Source organism: Diabrotica undecimpunctata, chromosome 9 (genome assembly GCF_040954645.1).
Source record: "Diabrotica undecimpunctata isolate CICGRU chromosome 9, icDiaUnde3, whole genome shotgun sequence".
In the NCBI taxonomy this organism is placed as follows: domain Eukaryota; kingdom Metazoa; phylum Arthropoda; class Insecta; order Coleoptera; family Chrysomelidae; genus Diabrotica; species Diabrotica undecimpunctata.
In genome coordinates, this window is record NC_092811.1 from 50,695,776 (window position 1) to 50,717,254 (window position 21,479).

Sequence of the window (21,479 nt, forward strand, 5' to 3'; positions counted from 1 at the left end):
GAATTGAAGTTTTCAAAATATCAGTTTCCTAAAATTCAAATTAGTTTGATTTTCTAGTAGACCTTACAGCTGAATATCGGACTACCGACGTCATAGAATGCGGTGTTGCCATTTTTACTTCATGGCTTGGAAGTAAAGGTGGCTGTGGACATACACAAAACGAGCGCGACTCCATATATGCGGTTATCGAAAGAGCTGCAAAAAAAATCCCCATATTTAGTCCACAGCAGTGGTATACATTAGCAAGGACTGCGTGTAAAGTGCTGCCTTATAAAATAAAATAAATGGCTTAGACAGAGTTTTATGATTTACAGGACATGTTAGCCAAAACTACAAAAAATTGGGATAAAACTGAACATGGTTGCAAAGCCATGTTCAATAATTTAAAAGTTACTATGGTTGACCCAAAATGCCCAAACGAACTAACTGTAAATATAGTTTTGAAGAAGATTTCATAAAAATTAATACTCCGGAATTGAAAAGGAGCTACCACAAATTAGATTCATTAGAGACCTATCAACTTAAAATATTGAGAAGCTCACCGGTTCCAATTCCTACTGCGAAATATAAAGACTTAATATTTTTGTACGAAAACAAAGTTATACCTACGGAATACCATAATTTTTTCACTAATCTTCAAGCTAGCAACCATCCCGAACCGGAAACTGATGAAGATTAATTTAATATTAGGTTAGATGATTAATTAATATATTATTTGACTATTTCATAGTATTTTTTTGGTATTTTTATTTGAATTGTAAACCTTCAATAAAAATTAAAAAGTTGTAAATGTTACTAATTTTTATTATTTGTATCCCATGTTAACCTTAATTTTTTGTGAGCTTGAAATTTATAAATGCAGAATTAGTGTATGTCCCAAAATCGCACTTATAATAGTTCTGCAGTAGAATTTCTAAAACAGTAGTATCCTAAGTCACACTTTTTGGAAAAAAAATGTCATTTATCTGTCTCATTCCTAATAACATATTTAAAAGGTTCATAATATACCATAATGAGACAATTTCATCATTTAATCCAATACTTTTTAAACTATAGCACATTGAAATATTAAAATTGCTCTTCTGTAAAATATCTTCAATGTGAGTTAAGCTAGTTCTGCATTCAGGTGACGATTTATTTGTGGCATTAAAACAAAAACCACAACTGTAGTTGAATTATTTGATCTTTGGCTACAAAGTAGCAAAATTCATTATGCACCCCATGAAATGGACATTAAGTGAATGGTGAGAATACAAAAAAAAAACAATAAAATATGCTTGCACATATAAAGCAGGAGAGCAGAAGAAAAATGCAAACAGATAATTGCAGCATTATTATATGTGAACAGGTGTGCTAAGTATAAATAAATTGTATTAAAAAAACCTAAGTATTTCCTTACATTATATAAGTGATTATATTCATATTATTTTTATTTATAGAGAGAAAATAACAAATCTCGATGATTTGGGTTGTACAGATATACAACAAAAGTGGGGTAAACTAAAAACAAATTCCAAAGAGATATACATGGATGAACCCATGGAAAACTTTTGCCACATACAAAACACGGTAGATTATGCCTCCAACAAAAATGTTCCTAGTGAGGAAGTTTTGCAAAATTGTGCTCTAAGCTTAATAAAAGGTTTATTACATTTTTTAATGTATAATTTTATGTTTAATAAATATTTTACAGCTCATCCAACTTCAGAAGCTTGCCTTCATTTGAACACGTTTGCTGATGAGTGTGTAGCAGATGATTTAATGCAAGCATCACTGATTCATGCCATTTTTAATGCAAATTTAAATTGTTTTTCTACTTTTCAAGAAATGCCACACCTCAGTGAACAAGAACAAATATTTTATAAACAAAATATATTTTTATCTACAGAAAATGCTGTTGATTTATGCAGTAAAACGTTAGGCCAATCTAATGAATTGTAAAAACAACAAAGGAAACTACGAATAACAGGTCTATTTGTTATAGTTTATACACTTTCCACAAAAACAGCCACACTGAGAGTGAATGGACAGAAAAAATAAATAAAATTTTGACGTCCTCTTTTACAGGAAACACAGCAACACTATATGGCGTAACAACCGAACATATGGCAAGGCTAAAATATTCAACCAAATTTAACAAAAAAATTGAAAATTTAGGGCTTGTTGCGAATCCAAAAGTACCGTGGCTTAGTATTAGTCCTGATGGTATTATATACAAGAACTGCCTAATTGAAATTAAGTGTCCTATACTAGGACAAAAAATAACTGCTGCAGACGCTGCTAGAATATGAAATATTTTGCTGGGGAATTTCCAGAAAAATTTTATTTAAAATCCAATCATACATATTATGGGCAAATTCAGCTTGGAATGTTTTTATTAAATTTATCAAAATGCCATTTTTGTGTGTACTCATCCTTTGATGATAGTATTTTTGTTATTGAAATACCATATGCCAGTGAATTTGTGTGGAAAATGTTAAGTGTCTTAAAGCTATTGTATTTTAAATATTTTTTACCAACAGTGACAAAGTGAATATCATAAAGTTTAATTAAAAACTATTACCTACTTCTACTAGACAACCATTTTATTTATAAAACATTTAAAAATAATTGATCTCTGTTAAATTTATACTAATTAAAATATTTTATATTTGTTTGAGTGATATCTAATACATCTACTATCTATTCACAGGCTAAATTCCAAATATAATAAATATTAGGGAGTTAACGAGAACAACCTGAATGTAGTATTAGAACTGTTATTAAGATATACGATACTGGTCAAATTCCATCGGACTGGTTAAAATCTACATTTGTGCCCCTTCCTAAGAAATCGAATTCTAAGACGTGTAGTGAATATCGCCTTCTAAGTTTATTGAGTCGCACCCTTAAAGTATTCTTGCGTATTATCCATTCCAGAATACGAGCAAAATTAGAACACAGCATAAGTAAAACACAGTTCGGTTTTAGATGCGGTTTTGGAACTCGAGAGCCGCTCTTTGCAATACAAGTCTTGATTCAAAAATGTCTGGATCAACAGAAAGATGTTTACGCCTGTTTTATCGACTATGAGAAAGCATTCGATACTATCAAACATGACAAACTCGTAGAACTATTACATCTTACTGGACTTGACACTAAGGACATCCAGATTATAAAAAATCTATATTGGAATCAAACAGCCCACATGAAGAATGGACATATGGTGAGTGAAAACGTAACCATTTCGAAAGGGGTTAGACAGGGCTGTATTCTTTCGCCACTGCTTTTCAACCTGTACACGGAACAAATATTCCTAGAGGCACTTGAAGAGTACAACGAGGGCATCAAGATTAATGGCGTAATGTAAGTACCAATAAGTAATTTTCGATATGCAGATGATACTGTTATACTGGCCGATAACATCGAAGATTTACAGATGATGCTAAATAGAGTAAATACAACTGGCAACCAATTTGGCCTAAAGATCAATAGAAAGAAAACTAAATTTATGGTGATCAGTAAAAAGAACATTCAACATATCGACCTGAATATTGAAGCCGAACGTATTGAAAGAGTACACCGATTTAAATATTATACAGTAAATGATAAGTGGGACCCAGATGTAGAGATTAAGATTCGAATTGCACTAGCAAGATCCAAATTCATCAAAATGAGAAAGCTCTTAATCAACCGCCATCTAAACGTTAACCTCCGATGGTGCGCCACGAAATGCTACGTACTCTCTAAGCTACTTTACGGAGTTGAAGGGTGGACGTTAACAGCAGCAACTATAAAGAAGTTAGCGGCTCTAGAAATGTGGCTGTATCGACGCATACTGAGAATACCTTACACAGACAGAGTGACCAACACAGAGGTATTAAGACGAATGGGTAAAGAGGTGGAATTGTTAACAACTGTTAAAAGGAGGAAAGCGTCATACCTGGGCCATGTATTCCGTAATGATAAGTACAGTCTGCTACAGCTTATGGTGGAAGGCAAGATTGAAGGTAGAAGAGGTTTGGGTAGAAAGAAGAAATCCTGGTTGAGAAACTTGAGAGATTAGTTTCAAATACCAGAAGCTGCGAACATAATACATGCGGCACAAAACAGAGAAACCTATCGTTTGATGGTCGCCAACCTTCGGTAGAAGACAACACATAAAGAAGAAGATTAGGGAGTTAAAGTGCATGACAAAACGTTAACGTTAACGTATAATTTGACAGCTACTCGTGCGCAATAGAGGAATACACACGTTTGCGTAAACGGATCTCCGTAACCTTGAGTGCGTTTACGAATTCCCTTAACGTTAGCCAAATATTTATCTTTTGTTTGTGTTATTGTAACCTAAAAATAGTGAAAAAATCGAAAAAAAATTTAAGAACCGATTTAGATTTATAGAGCCAATGGACTTGCTGCTACAAGAAGTTTGTGGGCAAAATCCCTTCGAGAATCCAACGAGGTGGAATACAATTGTGGTGAATATGTTGCAAATTACTGGCAAGTCTATCACTGTTAGAACTCTAAAAGAGAATGTACAAAATTTAGTCAAGAAATATCTAGCTAAAACCAGACTTCATGAAGGAAAGTAAATATCAAATCATTGGCACTTTTCAACAAAATAATTGCTTTTCTAGCACAGGTCTGGAGTAAGTGGAAGTCTCAGAACAAGATCACTTACTTCATCAGATTGCACATTTAATGCGAGAGTTCCAGGGCAAAAAAAACTAAAAGTATTGAAACTGAAAAATCTCTGTATCAGAGGGGTTATGATCAGAGAGAATTAGCTTCTAATTCAATGATGGCATCTTGTAAGTATTTATTGAGTCACTTATATAATATAATTTTACATAGAATCCAAAAATATAATTACAAACTTGACCGCAAATAAGCGTGACAGACTCATATGCGCAAGTAAAGATAGGAAGCAGAACATCTATGCCATTTGGTATAAATTCAGGACTTAGACAGGGAACCCCTTGTCACCGTTGCTGTTCAATTTTGCTTTAGAATATGCAATAATTAAAATATCGTCTGAGCTGACAGAAGGATTTGCTGATCAAGGATCAAAACTGTTGCTGGCCTTTGCTGATGATATAGATGCAGTCACGCATGCTACAAGAGACGTGAGAGAGGTGTTTTCACAGCTCGAAGAGGAAGCAGGTAGTCTGGGTCTCCGAATAAATGAAAAAAAGACGAAATACGTGGTAGTAACCAAAAATCCAAGACCAAGAGTTAGGCAGAACATCAGTATTAATGATCACAACTTCGAAGTAGTAAAGGAGTTTAAATACCTGGGAGCGATAATCACAGGGGACAACCACATAGAAAAAGAGGTCTCAGCAAGGATAGCTGCGGGAAATAGAGCATTATACTCCCTTTCAACATTATTAAGATCGAAGCTGCTAAAAACAAAATCTAAATTAACACTGTACCAGTCGATTATTCGCCCAATTATTACATATGGCAGTGAAACATGCCCCTAACATTTGCCCCTCAAAGGAATGAATTCACGGGGGATTGGAGAAGACACCGAAATGCTGAATTGGTGACTCTGTATGGAACTGAAAACATAATAATAATAATAATAAATGTCTTTATTAACAACAGATTAAATTTTCTTTACAATGAAATATAATATCAGTAGGGCGAGATTCAGTTTGTGTACCACTGTGCAACAGCGGCACACAACTGCTCTTCCACCTAACCCCCAAATATAGGTTGATATGTCTAACATAGTTAGACATATCAAGGCAAAAGTGTTAAAGACAGTGTTTTTTGAAGGACCAGTTGGTAGAAGATCAGTAGGCCGACCGAGAAAAAGATGGAAGGATGATGTTTAGGATGAAGGCGATTTATTTAGAATTGGGGTACAATAATAGGAAATATAGGAAATAGAAGCGCAAGATCGTAGAGGATGGAGGGCGATAGTGGATGCGGTGAAGACTCACCCCGAGTTGTAAAACCAGTGAAGAAGAAGAAGAAGATGTTGAACGCCAGATAGTTAATGAGAACAATGAACAAGAAGCAAGTGCTGATTGCCAAATTTCTAAAGAAATTACACCATCCGTAAAGAGGAAATCAGCACCGTCAAATATTGCAAGTAAGCGATTTTTAATCTGGGTTAAAAAAAAATAACTTTTAGTGTGAAAAAATCACAAAAATATATTAGTGTAATTTTGTAGATAGGTAGTTTGTTAAAGACTACAAAATCCATTTTTTTGTAAGCTTTTTAAATAACTGTATATTTCAGTCAACATATAGTCAACATACTTACTTTCGTTTCAAAAACTTTGTGCCGAATTTTAAGGCAGGTATGTTAGTGTGAAGAGTAATTTCAGTGTATTTCTCTTTATTTTCGTACGAGTTAAAATACCCAAAATGTATTTTCAATTCTTTTTGCGTCGCGAGTTGATGTAAACACATTTTTAGAGTTGGTTTATACCACGGACGAGTAATTCTTTGATATTTTTCTTGCTCGAAAACGTTCGATACTGTGTTTGAAATCATCCATTTAGAGGCTGGGAAGGTTTTGCCGGAAAGATAATTAGATCCAATGATGCCAGGTCTCATGCAAAAAGTATGAGATCTCATTGTTGCAGTTTCGCAACTGTGTATAAACATTTATAAAATATTAAAAGACTTTGTAGTAGTTTTGATTCTCCCCGTAGATCAAGATTACAGCTTACAGCCCGTACAAAAATACATCTGCGTAAAACTAATTTACAAGACCAGCCATCTGGGAAATGACACCATAGGGGATGCATTCCATACACAAGAAAGAGTCGAGTTTTATCTCTCAAACCACACACATGTGTATGGACGTTTGGGTTAAAGGTACCTGAGACACTTGGTATCGGTCTTGCAGCCGAGAGAGTCGTAAAAATGCAGTAGGGTTGCATTATCAATTTTATGTGGTTTCTGTGCGTCGCCGAAGATGATTTTGCGATAGCAGTGATGCTACCATTTCATGGGTAAAGTAGTACACCTTATACTATTTTGCAGTCTCCCATTCTGCAGTTGCAGAACACTGCCAAGAAACCGGTCATTCCATATTGTTCGAAAAAACCCATATTATTTCTAAGAGTCCCTTCTTTTATTCCAGGAAAATTTGCGAATCTCTAGAGATCCGAAAAAATCCACATAATATCAATCGAGAGGAAGGATACTACTTGTCTCCCATCTGGAATCTCAGTCTAGAGCCGCCGTCCGGTCCCGCTACCACGATGCAGGTCACCGCGACTATAAATAGAGCGGTAGCGGAGTAATCGTCGGATTCACTCCCCGCCTCTCGACGCGTTAGTGTTCTGAGCTGTTGGACGTGAATCCCTGTCCTGGCATTTGGTTTTCACCTCTGGCTGCGTTAAGTAGTTGAGTTACTGTGACCACATGTGACCATCTTGGTAGTTAGTATTCGCCTCTGGTTGCGTTGAGTAACTGAGTTACCGTTGCTAACTACCCATCTTCCTGTCTTTTGTTTTCTTTTTTTGTTCTCCTGAAGAAGCTACATACAATTGTAGCGAAACGTCGAGATGAACCCACTTTTGGGTCACTCAGAAATGACACGGTCCAAACCCGGAAGGCGAATAAACTATAATTCTGACTCTGGCCGTGGAAGCCTACGATTTCATTTATACTATTTGTTGCCAAAATTACAATGCTGCATATATCAAGTACGTTTACTTGGTATATAGATGTCATATTTGCTTGGAACTTTTTATCAGTTGTGCCGCGATCGCGATTGAACTTTATTGAGAACATTTTATTACCTTTACGTAAATTTGGTTATTTTTTACATTACAATTTCATTATTTTGTTTGTATGTATATCACAGCTTTTACGTGATGAGTTTATTAATTGCATTAATTTTATTATTAATTTAATGTGTATTTTATTACCGAGTATACTTTTGAATTACCGAGTATATTTTTGAGTTTATTAATATTTGTATTATGTTATTATATATTTCATTGAATTGTTTTGGATTGCATTTTGTGCGTCTTTATTAAAATGGCTGATTCATTTTACCACCGATTATTTATATGTATCGATGTTTTTATTTTACCAGTTCTGAGATTGTAGTCTTTTGAGTGATTGTCTCCTGTACACTTTTCTTATGTAAATTTATTATTGGCTACAAATAAATATTCATTTTAACATATTTGTCACGTCGCAATAATTTGTGGCTTATTATAGTTTTATTATATTTTAACGTATGTTTATTGGTCTTTGGCTTTTATTTAATTGCAAATAGAGTTTTATATAGTCCTCTGGCTTTCATTTTTTTTTTATTTTAATAAATATACCTAATGTGAAAGGGGGAAACCAGCGAGTTCTGGATTGAACAGAATATTTTCTCTCTCTTTCTGATGACCCAATCGTTATATTGAGGTCATCGTATGTGCAGAACGCAACACTCATGTTTTCCAAGCAAATCTCATGCTCTCATGATTTTATTGCAAAATCTCATGCTTTTCAACTTATAGACATAGTGACAAAAATAAGGAATATTAAACATTATTTGTAAACTACAGATAACAAAGTGAGCATAAACAAATTTTGCTTATGTCACAAAAACTATATCACTAAAAATTTTTAACCCAATAACAAGGAATGTATAATGTATGAGAATGAATATCGCCGAGAATAACAACATCGTCGATCGTGCTCAAATGATCTGGAAAATACTTGAATGAGAAAGGATATTTACAGTTAAGATATTATGAGTCATTATTTATTGTAACAATAGGTTAGAAAAGGTTAAACTGAATTGTTTGAATTTCTATATTGAAAGTGTTCAACAAATTTGCTCCAGATTTCCCCTTAAAGATTCGATATTTGAAAAGATGGAGTTTATGGATCCAGAAGTCGTTCGATCTCTAGAAATCAGATCTATTGGTCATAATTATGTCCCAAAAGCGGTTCCTTCAAATATTGCGATTCATCCATATAAATGATAATTCAAAAATGCCAAAAGAAGGTGAAACCAATTTTGACAAACTATACAAAATACGTCCACTGATTGATAATATCAAACAGAATTATGTGCCTTCTCGAAATATATCCATCGATGAAAGTATGGTTGGCTTCAAAGGTAGGTCAAGCTTGAAGCAATATATGCCTCTAAAACCAACTAAGCGAGGTTTCAAAGTTTGGGTTGCTGCATGTGCTGAAACAGGATATATGTATTCGTTTGAAGTGTACCAAGGTAAGTCCACTGAAAGCGACAATTACTCATTAGGGGAAAGGGTTGTCCTATCCCTTTCAAAAGACGTGTGGAATAAAGGTTATTGCTTTTACTTCGACAATTTTTTTAGCAGTATTCCCCTTCTACAAGAACTGTCTAAGAGACAATCATTTGGCTGTGGCACATTTAGAATTAACCGAAAATATTACCCAAAAGAGTTTTTACGAAGTAAGAAAGATATAAAACTTGGAGACTCCAACTTTGCTCAAACTGGAGACATATCTGTGGTAAAATGGAGAGATAGAGGGAAAAATGTGTGGTAGTGATCAGCAATATGCATATTCCTGCTGAAAAAGGAACTGTAAAGCGTACTAATAAAGCTGGAGTACGTGAAGAAATTGAATGCCCAAAAGCAGTTTCTGATTACAATCGGTTTATGGGAGGCGTCGACAGATTCGATCAGATGCTTTCTTGCTATGATATCTCTTGGAAATCCAGAAAATGGTGGATGAAACTACCGCGGCATACCGCAGCTTTGTTGCCAATGAGCTGATAAATCATTTTTCGAGTAGAAAACGAAGGGGTCCTGTAGCGACAATATTTCGTAAAATAAACCAGATTGAAGGACGAGAGGTGTCTACTGATCCTGTAGTTAGAAGTTCGATAGTTGGTGAACATTTACCTGTAAAAGGCACCTCTCGGCGATGTGCTTTCTGTAGCACAGAGAAGAAACCAAAGCGATCTCACATGATATGCAAAAAATGTGATGTTGCCCTTTGTTTGGAATGTTTTACACCTTTCCATTTGTAATTGTCTCTTATAATAATTGCCTTTTGAATAAAACTTTGTCTAAAGTGGTTTTTTTTATTTAGTAACACAATTTACTTAACAAATTGAACAAGCGGTTGATTTTTCAACCAGTGAAATTTTTAAAGTCGTTGAGACCGCAATGGTTCTTTGGTTGAAAAATTAACCAGGTCCTGTTCGATAAAGAAAAAAAACATAATGCCAAAAGGATACATTATTACTCTATTTATACTTGTTTTGCATCGGTTTAATGAATATAAGCTTTGGTCGACGCAAAAAAAGCTTTTGCGCCTTAAAGGGTTAAGCACCTGTAAATATAAGTGTACTCGCTGTGAATGATCGAACAAGACTTAAGTGAAGATATTAAAACTTAGGTTAGAACTGGCAGAACAAAAAAGTGTGGTTAAGTCCTAGAAAATCAGAATTATGAATTATGAAGAAAAAGATATTATCTATATAAAGCCTGATAAAAGAGTTACAATCAAAAAATTTGTTGTTAGAAGAATATTCAATTTTATTTGAAAACATACCACCTATATGTAAAAAACTGGCAAGACGAAAAATAGGCAAAAGAATGAAATATTCTTCTACATTAAAACAATTTGCGATAACTTTAAATTTTTTTCCAAAGGGGTATAATTATGTAAGGGAAAAATTTCAAACTTCCACATCCTTCACAATATCCAAATGGTTCAGAAATGTTACCGGAGAACCTGGGTCTCTTGAAATTTTAAAAAAATATAATGAGAAATCACAAATTGCTATCTCTTATAATGGACGAAATGTCAATACGTAAAAATGTAGAATGGGACGGGACAAAATTTCACGGGTATGTAGATTTTGGAAACGATTTGCAAAATAAGCCAAAACATAGCCAAAGATGCTTTTGTTTTTATGGCGAATTGTGTTTTTATAAACGGGTTAAATGGGACACAAAAAGCTAATCTTGTTCATCAATGTCTGCAGTTGATCGAAACAGAAACAGTGGCGCACGTAACACCATTAGCATTTGACGGGGCAACAGCAAATGTTGCAATGACGCATATTCTGAGATGCAACAGGTAATTAGCCAATATAAAACCTTTTTTTTTTTTCAATACAAGATAAAAAATATTTCATATTTTACGACCCTTGTCATATGATTAAATGAATTAGGTACATTTTTGGAGATAAACGTCATACATTAATCAATGAAGTTGGAAATTCTATAAATTGGAATTAACGTAAAAGCACCGTATACCGTCCGGTCTCTCAATTTCGTCCGACAAAGAAATTGCGCTCTATACCTCAGAGTTTCGTCTCAATCAGACGGCCGAGTAGAATTTTTGATAGGTTATATCACCACTCATCCTACCTTTAGCACGCAGACATTTTACGTTCACTGCTGTCAGTGTGTCAGTGCGGCTCAGTTCATTGCAAGTGCATGTTTTGTTTCAAGCGATACATATATTCCATATTTTATAGATACTACGTTTAACAGTTATGTTTTTACTTTTTTTATTAGAATATTTATTTATTGTAAATGAACACATATTTTTGTGATTATTTTCGAACAATAGATTTTTTTACAGAAATTAAAGTGGACGGAACAGAGTAATTTAGAATATCAAGGGGTCCTTGATACCGTCCTACCGGACGGTATTAGGAATTAACTCCTTCAGTTTTAAACGCTTTTTAAATATAAGTCTTAGTTAAATAATATAATCCAGCATATTTTTAACATACTATATGTTTTGCTCCGTTTAAAAACCTGAATATGACCTACAATAGGTACAACTCATTTTAAGAAATTTAGTGTCAAATATTAAGTGCATTCGAAAATTCAATTTCAAATTTAACTCAAGAAGGATGCATTTATTAACTATTCTAGACTTAATGTGTAAGTTTGGTTTAGTTTTTAATTGTAAAAAATGTTTATGGTAGTTCTTTCTCGCAGTTTGTATTATCAAGTATGATAAAATGACTATCTAATTAGTAAAACACTCATTTAAAGAAATTGGACGGACACAAGAACCCTCTGTCCTATATCCGTCCAGGGTGGACGGACAGAGCTATTTTAAACTCCTGTAACCGACCCCATAAAATATTACTAATAAAAGATTTTTGTTTCAGTTTTCTATTATCTGCAACTATGGTATACAAAAATTGTATGAAGTATCCTCAAGAGCATATCCAAAAAGCTATAAGATATTAATTTGAAACGTTTAAGTATTCGACAAGCCTCCAAAATATACAATGTGCCTAAAAGTACTTTGTTAGATACTATGAAAGACAAGTACAAAACCCCGGGCAATATTGGAGGACCAACAGTTTTGTTCAGTTCTGAAGAAGAATTGATTATAAAATGGATAATCGAAATGGACAACGTGGGATTCTCGGTAACAAGATCTCAACTTGTTGATTCTTTTTCAAAACTAATTCAAAATTAGAAACGAAAAACCCCATTTAAAAATTACATACCTGGTAAAAAATGGTACAATGGTTTTCTCGCTCGTCATCCAGAAATTTCAAAATGTATTCCACAATCACTATCTTCTTGTAGAGCCGCAGTTGAGGAACAAAATATAAAAAATTTGTTTACCCAAGTTCGGGATTATATGGCAAAAATGAATTGTTTACACATTCTTAAAAACCCCAAAAGAATATTCAATTGTGATGAAAGTGGTTTCTATTTATCCCCTCAAGAAAAACAAGCTTTGGTTAGAAAAGCTGCAAAAAAGGTATACAATCGCATAGCTAATGACGAAAAAGAATGTCTTACAGTTTTGCTAACTGTTGGAGATGATGGTTCTGTACCTCCGCCATTAGTTTTGTATGCCTACAAAAGGTATGTGTCAGCTGCAATAATAATGAACATGCCAAAACAGTGGGGAGTTGGGCACTTTGAATCTGGTTGGATGACAAGTGAGACATTTTACGTTATAAATGTATCTTTCCCTGGTTGGAAAAGAACAGTATTCCACTCCCAGTGATATTGTTTCTGGATGGACACTCTTCCCACAGCAATCTGCCTATTACTGAATTCTGCAAAGAAAAAGGTATCATTTTAACAGCATTTTACCCCAACGCAACTCAGCTACAGCCGTTAGATGTTGGTATTTTTTATATCATTACAAATAACTGGCGAAAAGATGTTCGATCTAGGTGTGAGAATAATGGAAGAAAACTTCAACGGGCTGAGTTTGCAAACTCTTAGACAAAACTTTGAAGGCTACCGTCTGTACATCGATAATAAAAGGTGCATTTGAATCATGTGGACTCTTTCCGTTCAACGAAAATGGCATTAATTATTCAAAATTAACAAAAAGATGCTGATGATAAAATAACTGAATCCACATCCACTACAACTGTTAATGTTTATGATTCTGAACTACTTCGAGAGGTAGAGATACGTTTAAACCCAGAAGTTGTTAACCGTTTTAGGATTGCTGAATCAGCGGCCCAACTAGAAGAAAAATATGTAGCATTTTATGATTTCTGGAGGAGTCTTCATCCACAAAATGTCGATCATGATACAAATTTGGAAAACAATTTGCCGATTAATGCTGCTAACGAGACCATTTTTGACATACACCTCGATGAAAACTTTTGGTTTCGCAATAATGAATTGACAAACAATTGAAGCTACAGTCAAAGCAGATGGAGCATTGGTCTTAATTCCTTCACAGAATAGCACTTCTAGTTCGCCAAAACCTGGTCCCTCATCATCCAAGGACAATGATTCTGAGAAAATAGACCATTATTTAGCAGTAAGTTCACCCCAAGAAAAAACACCACTTAAGAACAAAGTAGTAAACAGAACTCCTTGTAATAGCCCATTAAAAGATGATTCAATAGTTATAGTTCATTCTGATCAGAAAAGACAAGTACAAAATCAAGAAAATACCCCACTCAAGCAAATTACATCAGAGAGTAATAGTAAATATCCAACAACTTTCAAAAAAGCACTACTTTGGCCGGAAACCTCTGCAAGAAAAAAATAACACAGAAGACAACAAGGAAAGGAAAAAACCAAAGATTTATACTACAGTAGCTGTTTGGAAAAGTATCAAGACTGATTTAAATATTTTATTTTTAATATTCAGAATATGACCTTATTTAGTTTTAAATCTTTTATTCAATCATAGTATATTAGCTAAGTATAATATGGCTTTAGTTCATCCTTTAAATTCTCGAACTCAAATTGGCTGATTAATTATTGTCAAGTTCTGAGAATTCACTTGTCTGAAAACAACATGTTTTTGGGAAACATTTATCAACCCAAACACGTCAGAGTCCTTAAGGAAACGTACCCATTCTTTGTGTAGAAAATTTAAAATGCCACTTTAAGCTTAATTTACGGCTATTCACGGAGGTCCTAAGAACAGAAGAACCACCCCAATGGATTCGCGTACATACGTATTTTGTTTCGTATGATCGGCCACTTTACAACAACCTCTCATCGTGGACAGAACCAAGCAAACCAGCATCGGGTGTGCATCCCATTTTTACCCTTAGACCTTAGACTCCGAGCGAGGCCCAACCACAGACAAAAGGTAAGTGAATCTCCTATAGAATTGACAATAAGATATTAAATCTGCCAATTGTTATTTGAATTGCATTTTATTTTACATATCTATTTACGAACATTTGCTATTTTTCGCTAATTTACTTACAAACAAATTATTTCATTTTTTCGTTATTATTATTTATTGATTATCATTTAACCAGCGACTTCATTAAGTTTTATACAAAACATTTGGTCCTTCGAGCCGGATGATAAATAATTATAACTTCAATTCATTTTGTTTCATTTAATTAATTGTTTTTTTTTCTATTCGGTCCTTCGGCATTATTTTTAGACTTAATTTACATAATTAAATTTGGTCATATTTACGTAACAATTTTTAAATTTATTTCGACTTTTATAATTTATGATATCAATAGGTACTTTTATATTACACATTTTGACTTATATTACATATATTAATTATTCATATATATCACTTTTATGATTTATTAACGTTGTATTACATTTTTACTTTTTTTTTGTGTCGATTTTTACTTTTATCACTCTTTCCAACTTATTCTCTACGTCTTGCATAATAATTTAAACACAGTTCTTTTGATTTCTTTTGTCGCTATACCTTTCGTTAGTTAGCTTTTTATCGATACTTCACTTGTTTGTTCAGAATTTTGTCTGAAACCAAGAAGAGCATTTCTCTTCTTTCAATCTAAGGCATTTCTTTAGTGTTCGATTTGCTTTAATTTTGTTTGCATTGTCCTCTTTTTCGTTTCTTTTATCTTACAATGTCCAGCAAAATAAACAAAGCCAACTTGGCGCGTCAAACAGCGTATTCTAGATTGAGGGAAGCCCATGAGGCAGGTATTCAAGCCTCAAGGGATGATACTGTCAAATCGTTATTCTTAGCCAGGGCAGAGGAAATCGATGCTATTTACCAAGAATTCCATACAGCTCACAATCTAATCATCGGATCAATAACCGATGAGGAATTTTCAGAGCAAGATAAGTTTAGGGTGGCCGCCGATCAGGCATACTACGGAGTAAAATCCATCAAGAGTGATTTTTTAATTAGGGATTCGTCTTCTTCTTCGAATATCTCCTCACATTCCAATGCACAATCTTCAAGGCCTTCAGTTAGACTTCCAAAGCTTAATATACCCACATTTTCAGGCAATTTTCGAGATTGGCCTAGTTTCTTTGACCTATTTAATAGTTTAATTCATCACAATCACGATTTGTCCGATGTGGAAAAATTCCGGTTTCTTATTACGTCTATTAGTCAAGAACCTTTGGCTCTTATTAAAGGTATTCCCCTGACCGATGCAAATTATCAGATTGCTTATGAGATTCTAGGGAAAAGGTATCAGAATAAACGAATTCTTGCTACCCAATATTATAACGATATTTTCAACGCTTCGGTTATTAAAAATTCCACTTCTTCTAATTTAAGAAATCTCTTAAATACTTTCACGGAAAATGTTGCTGCTTTACGTGTTCTTGATTTCCCGGTTGAGCAATGGGATTTCCTATTATTCAATATGTTGTCGAACAAATTGGACAATAAAACTCGTACAGATTTTGAATTAGAAAACAGTCGAAGCTGTGACATTCCCACTTACAGGCAATTGATTTCATTTCTAGAAAGACAATGTATAGCTTTGGAATCTGTTCAGTTTAATTCATTAACCCTTTCTACCCAGTCTCACTCGCGATCATTTGCTCATCATTCTAATAAAAAACCGTTTACATCTAGTTTCGTCAGTGCCACCAATCGTACGAAGGTAACTTATCAAGGGGGTAAATGTGTCTTGTGTTCTGATGTTCACCCTTTATATAGATGTTCATCCTTTCTCGCTAAAACGACGCAAGAACGTATCTCGTTAGTTAAACGCCATAATTTATGCTTCAACTGTTTGGGTACATCTCATCCCGTCGTGAACTGTAATTCTTCGGGAACATGTAGGGTTTGCCAATCACGACATCACACTGTTCTTCATTTCTACCCAAGTTCCAACGAATCTTGTTTATTCAGTCAACCGCCTCCTCAAATTCCAACTTCTAATGAGAATCACAACCCTACATTAGAGACGCCTCAAACCTCAACGTCTAGTTTTGCGCCGACGTCTCTAATAAACGCTAACCTTTCCACACAATCACGTTTAACATGCTCGTGTGTATTATTATCAACATGTTTGATATACATTAAAGATGTCTACGGTAATTTTCAGAAAGTTCGTATCCTACTGGATACAGGCTCGATGGCTAATTTTATTTCAGATAGTTGTTTTCGGCGCTTAGGTCTTTCCCGTAATAATTTATCAATCCCAGTGGAAGGTCTAAACGGAATGTCGACGTGTACCACTCAGGGTACCACGTTCTGTCATATTAAACCGTGTGATCGTGACGGCCCGATCTTCTCGTTGGACGCAATCATTGTGAAAAAGGTGTGTTCAAATCAACCTAAGGTATTTATCAATCCTCACGATCTTATTCATATATGTGATCTGAAATTAGCAGATCACACATTCTATCAACCCGGTCCGATAGACATGCTGATAGGTGCTTAATTAGTTCCTCTCTTTTTAAAGTCTGGTCGAATTCTTGGCGAACCAAACCAACCTGTCGCTTTAGAAACCATTTTCGGTTATGTGCTACAAGGGCGAGTCTCTACGGATCTTTCAAATTGTAATTTTACCGCTTTACATACGTCTATGGATACAAACATAGATAGTCTTTTACAAAGGTTTTGGGAAGTCGAAAATATATCTAAACCTGTCATTTTGTCCCATGACGATCAAGTTTGTGAAAATATTTATAAGGCATTTACTTTCCGAGAGTCAACAGGCAGATTTTCTGTTCCTCTACCGTTTCGACAACCCAATCCTGTCTTTTGCGATACTTATTCTCAAGCATATCGTCGTTTTTGCATGTTAGAGAATCGTTTGAAGAAAATTCCGGATCTCAAAAAAAAATATGTTGAGTTTATGAATGAATATATTACTTCCCAACATATGGTCCCGGTTCCTGAATCCGATTTTAAATCGCCTACCTCGTATTATTTTGCTCATCACGCAGTTTTCAAAAAACAACTTGTTAATTCGTCTCTTGTTTCCAAAATTCGTGTTGTCTTCGACGCCAGTCTACGTGACGTTCGAGGTGTGTCTCTCAATGATACTTTATATACAGGTCCTAAGCTTCAAAAGGACATCTCTTCGCTTTTACTTAATTTTCGATATTTTCGTTACTGCTTCACGTGCGATATAAAGCAAATGTATCGACAAATTAACGTAAGCAGAGAATTTTGGAATTATCAAAGAATTCTCTGGAGGTCGGATTCTTCTAAACCTCTCCAAGAATACTTTTTACGTACTGTTACGTACGGTGTTTCTTCTTCACCTTATCTCGCATTAAAAACCTTACAAGAGTTAGCTGAGTCGGCAGAGTCTCGTTTCCCTAATGCTTCACAAGCTTTAACGCGACATTTTTATATTGACGACGGTCTATTAGGAAGTGATTCTCTGTCATCTACCCGCTCTCTACAGTTAGAGCTCATTCAACTTTTAAAGCTCGGGGGTTTTGAGCTAGGCAAATGGGCCAGCAACCATCCCAGTCTACTCCAAGATTTTGGCTCCGATATTCTGACATCTTGTTCGTTTGATAAAGAGGAACCTTCCGTTATTAAGGTGCTAGGCCTGAAATGGGACCCGTCGACTGACGTCTTTTCTTATTCTTACTGTCCCTTGACAAAACTTGTACAAAGCGGGCTATTCTTTCGGAAATTAGTCGTATTTTTGATCCTCTTGGTTTCATCTCCCCGTGTCTTTTAAGGGCCAAACGTCTGCTACAACAGTTGTGACAATCCAATGTATCTTGGGATGATGAACCACCTGAACAAATACAACAGGTATGGCATCAGTTTAAAACCGAGTTACCTGACCTTGCAAACATTCAAATCCCTAGACACTTCGGCTTTAATAAATCTTCTAAAGTTGAGATTCATGGATTCTGCGATGCTTCAGAGTTAGGATACGCCAGCGTTGTATATTTCCGATTTAGTACTTCTGATAAATTTGAAACTGTACTTGTGTGTGCTAAATGTCGAGTTTCTCCTCTGAAGACACAATCTATTGCAAGATTGGAACTGTTGGCAGCTGTATTGCTGGCGGATCTAGTCGCCTTCATTAAAGAGTCGTTTAAGCACATCTTTTCTTTTTCCGATATTCATGTTTGGTCGGATTCCACGATTGCTCTTACTTGGGTTAATTCTTCTCCGCATAAATGGAAAACCTTTATTGCCAATCGAGTAAGACACATACAAGAACTTATACCATGTTCTTCTTGGCATTATGTGCCATCTAACCAAAACCCTGCTGATTGTGCTAGTCGTGGTTTGACACCGGCACAACTACTACAATTTTCACTCTGGTGGCGTGGTCCTGGTTTTCTTTCGAAGTCAAGGGAGTGTTGGCCCTCTCAAGTTAATTTTCACTCCTCCCACTCCACGGAAATGTTAGAAGAAAAATTGCCCACTGTATTATCATTGATACCGGTCATTTCGGATAATATCATCTCTACTTTACTTTCAAAATTTTCATCCCTGATAAAAATTCAGAAAGTCATGGTTTACGTCTTAAAATTCGTGGCTAAACTTCAAAGAAAAAACAATGCTGCATCTTTCGATTCCCTGAACAATCATTTAGAGATGGAATCTGCGTTACGATACATTGTTAAGCACGTACAAGCTGACGTTTTTTCGGATATTTTCCTCAAAATTCAACAAAATTCGCTGTTACCCAAACCTTTTCGTAAACTCGCACTCTTTATTGATGAATATGGTCTTTTGAGAGTAGGAGGTCGATTACAAAAGTCTCGGTTGTCTTTTGATGTAAAACATCCATTGCTATTACCCAAAACTCATCGTCTCACCGATTTAATCATCGAATGGACTCTTCAAACGCATCTGCACCCTGGTTTAAAGGCTATGCATTATTTATTGCTTCAACGTTTTTGGATTCTGTCTCCGAAAAGTGCCATTCATCGCTGTTTGTCGAAGTGCATTCGTTGTTTTAGATGCCGACCTAAATCTTACAACCCCTTTATGGCAAACTTGCCAACTGTCCGAGTTACTCCGTTACGTGCTTTCCTGTCTGTTTGTGTGGATTTTGCAGGACCATTCTCGTTATTAATGTCCAAACATAGAGGTGCAAAAACATATAAAGGATATGTTTGTGTATTCGTGTGTACGAGTACAAAGGCCATTCATCTGGAAGTAACTTCAAATCTTAGTTCTGAGTCCTTTTTGGCTGCCTTTCGTAGATTTGTATCTCGACGCGGTAAGTGCCTAACCATTAGGAGTGATCAAGGTACCAATTTTAAGGGAGCCAGCAACAAAATCATTAAACTAGCTCAATCTGCTGCTGAGACTCTTTCTATTACCTGGGATTTTAATCCACCCGGTGCCCCTCATTTTAATGGGTTAGCCGAGGCTGGGGTCAAATCATTCAAGAACCATATGTATCGTGTTTTGGGTACACAAATTTTGACTTATGAAGAGTTCTATACTCTTATGACTCAAATCGAGGCAGTTCTTAACTCCCGTCCTTTGTGTGCAGCAAGCTCTGACCCTAATGACTTGCAGGCACTGACTCCTGGTCATTTTTTAGTTTTTGAACCCTTAGTGGATTCAATTCCCGATCCAGATCTAAGCACTTTAAAGATTAACCGTCTGAATCGTTGGCAGTTAATCCAAAGGATAAGAGGGGACTTTTGGAAAAGATGGTCTAAAGAGTATATTCATTCTCTTCAAGAGCGATCTAAATGGCATAGCCCAACCCCATCTCTCATTAAAGGTTCTCTAGTCCTCATAAAAAATGAACAACAGCCTCCTCTTCGCTGGCAATTGGCCAGAATCATTGAGTTGCATTACGGCACCGACGGTATTGTACGCGTTGTTAGTCTGAGGACAGCTTCAGATGGCATCCTACAACGTCCGGTGGTCAAGATCTGTCCACTACCTATTTGTTAACAACTATATTTCTCTTCATTTCTATTGTTATTATAGTAATAGTTAAGTGTTTGTTTTTTGTCCTTATCATTGTAGTTGTTTTTAAAAAACATTCGTTTTGGGGCGGAGAATGTTTGGAAAAGTATCAAGACTGATTTAAATATTTTATTTTTAATATTCAGAATATGACCTTATTTAGTTTTAAATCTTTTATTCAATCATAGTATATTAGCTAAGTATAATATGGCTTTAGTTCATCCTTTAAATTCTCGAACTCAAATTGGCTGATTAATTATTGTCAAGTTCTGAGAATTCACTTGTCTGAAAACAACATGTTTTTGGGAAACATTTATCAACCCAAACACGTCAGAGTCCTTAAGGAAACGTACCCATTCTTTGTGTAGAAAATTTAAAATGCCACTTTAAGCTTAATTTACGGCTATTCACGGAGGTCCTAAGAACAGAAGAACCACCCCAATGGATTCGCGTACATACGTATTTTGTTTCGTATGATCGGCCACTTTACAACAACCTCTCATCGTGGACAGAACCAAGCAAACCAGCATCGGGTGTGCATCCCATTTTTACCCTTAGACCTTAGACTCCGAGCGAGGCCCAACCACAGACAAAAGGTAAGTGAATCTCCTATAGAATTGACAATAAGATATTAAATCTGCCAATTGTTATTTGAATTGCATTTTATTTTACATATCTATTTACGAACATTTGCTATTTTTCGCTAATTTACTTACAAACAAATTATTTCATTTTTTCGTTATTATTATTTATTATCATTTAACCAGCGACTTCATTAAGTTTTATACAAAACAGTAGCTATAAGTGATGAATATATGGAACATCAACGAAGACTCAAAAAAGAAAATGAGAAATGTGAACGAATCCGAAAGAGAAAAGAAAAAACAGAGATCTAACAAGCCAAAAATAAAAATTGTCCTCCAAAACACACACAAGGAATAGATACTGGTAATAATAATACG

At 35.1% G+C, this 21,479-nt stretch overlaps 2 protein-coding genes across 2 annotated transcripts; both read left to right on the plus strand.

Annotated features, from left to right (window-relative positions):
• The first annotated feature begins 15,262 nt into the window (after positions 1 to 15,262).
• Positions 15,263 to 17,044, plus strand: LOC140450698 (uncharacterized). The gene has a single exon (XM_072544366.1). The coding sequence runs from the start codon at positions 15,263 to 15,265 to the stop codon at positions 17,042 to 17,044; it is 1,782 nt and encodes a 593-aa protein (XP_072400467.1).
• Positions 17,045 to 17,746: 702 nt separating this feature from the next.
• Positions 17,747 to 20,502, plus strand: LOC140450699 (uncharacterized). Its single transcript, XM_072544367.1, has 2 exons — positions 17,747 to 18,160; positions 18,382 to 20,502. The coding sequence occupies exons 1-2, from the start codon at positions 17,747 to 17,749 to the stop codon at positions 20,500 to 20,502; spliced, it is 2,535 nt and encodes an 844-aa protein (XP_072400468.1).
• The last annotated feature ends 977 nt before the right edge of the window (positions 20,503 to 21,479 follow it).

What these genes read in the sequence shown, in the direction of transcription:
- LOC140450699 (XM_072544367.1), top strand. Translation starts at nt 17,747, where the DNA reads ATGTATCGACAAATTAACGTAAGCAGAGAATTTTGGAATTATCAAAGA. An exon ending in AGGAACCTTCCGTTATTAAG is followed by an intron (nt 18,161 to 18,381) that starts GTGCTAGGCCTG and finishes CAAATACAACAG; the next exon opens with GTATGGCATCAGTTTAAAAC.
- LOC140450698 (XM_072544366.1), top strand. Translation starts at nt 15,263, where the DNA reads ATGTCCAGCAAAATAAACAAAGCCAACTTGGCGCGTCAAACAGCGTAT.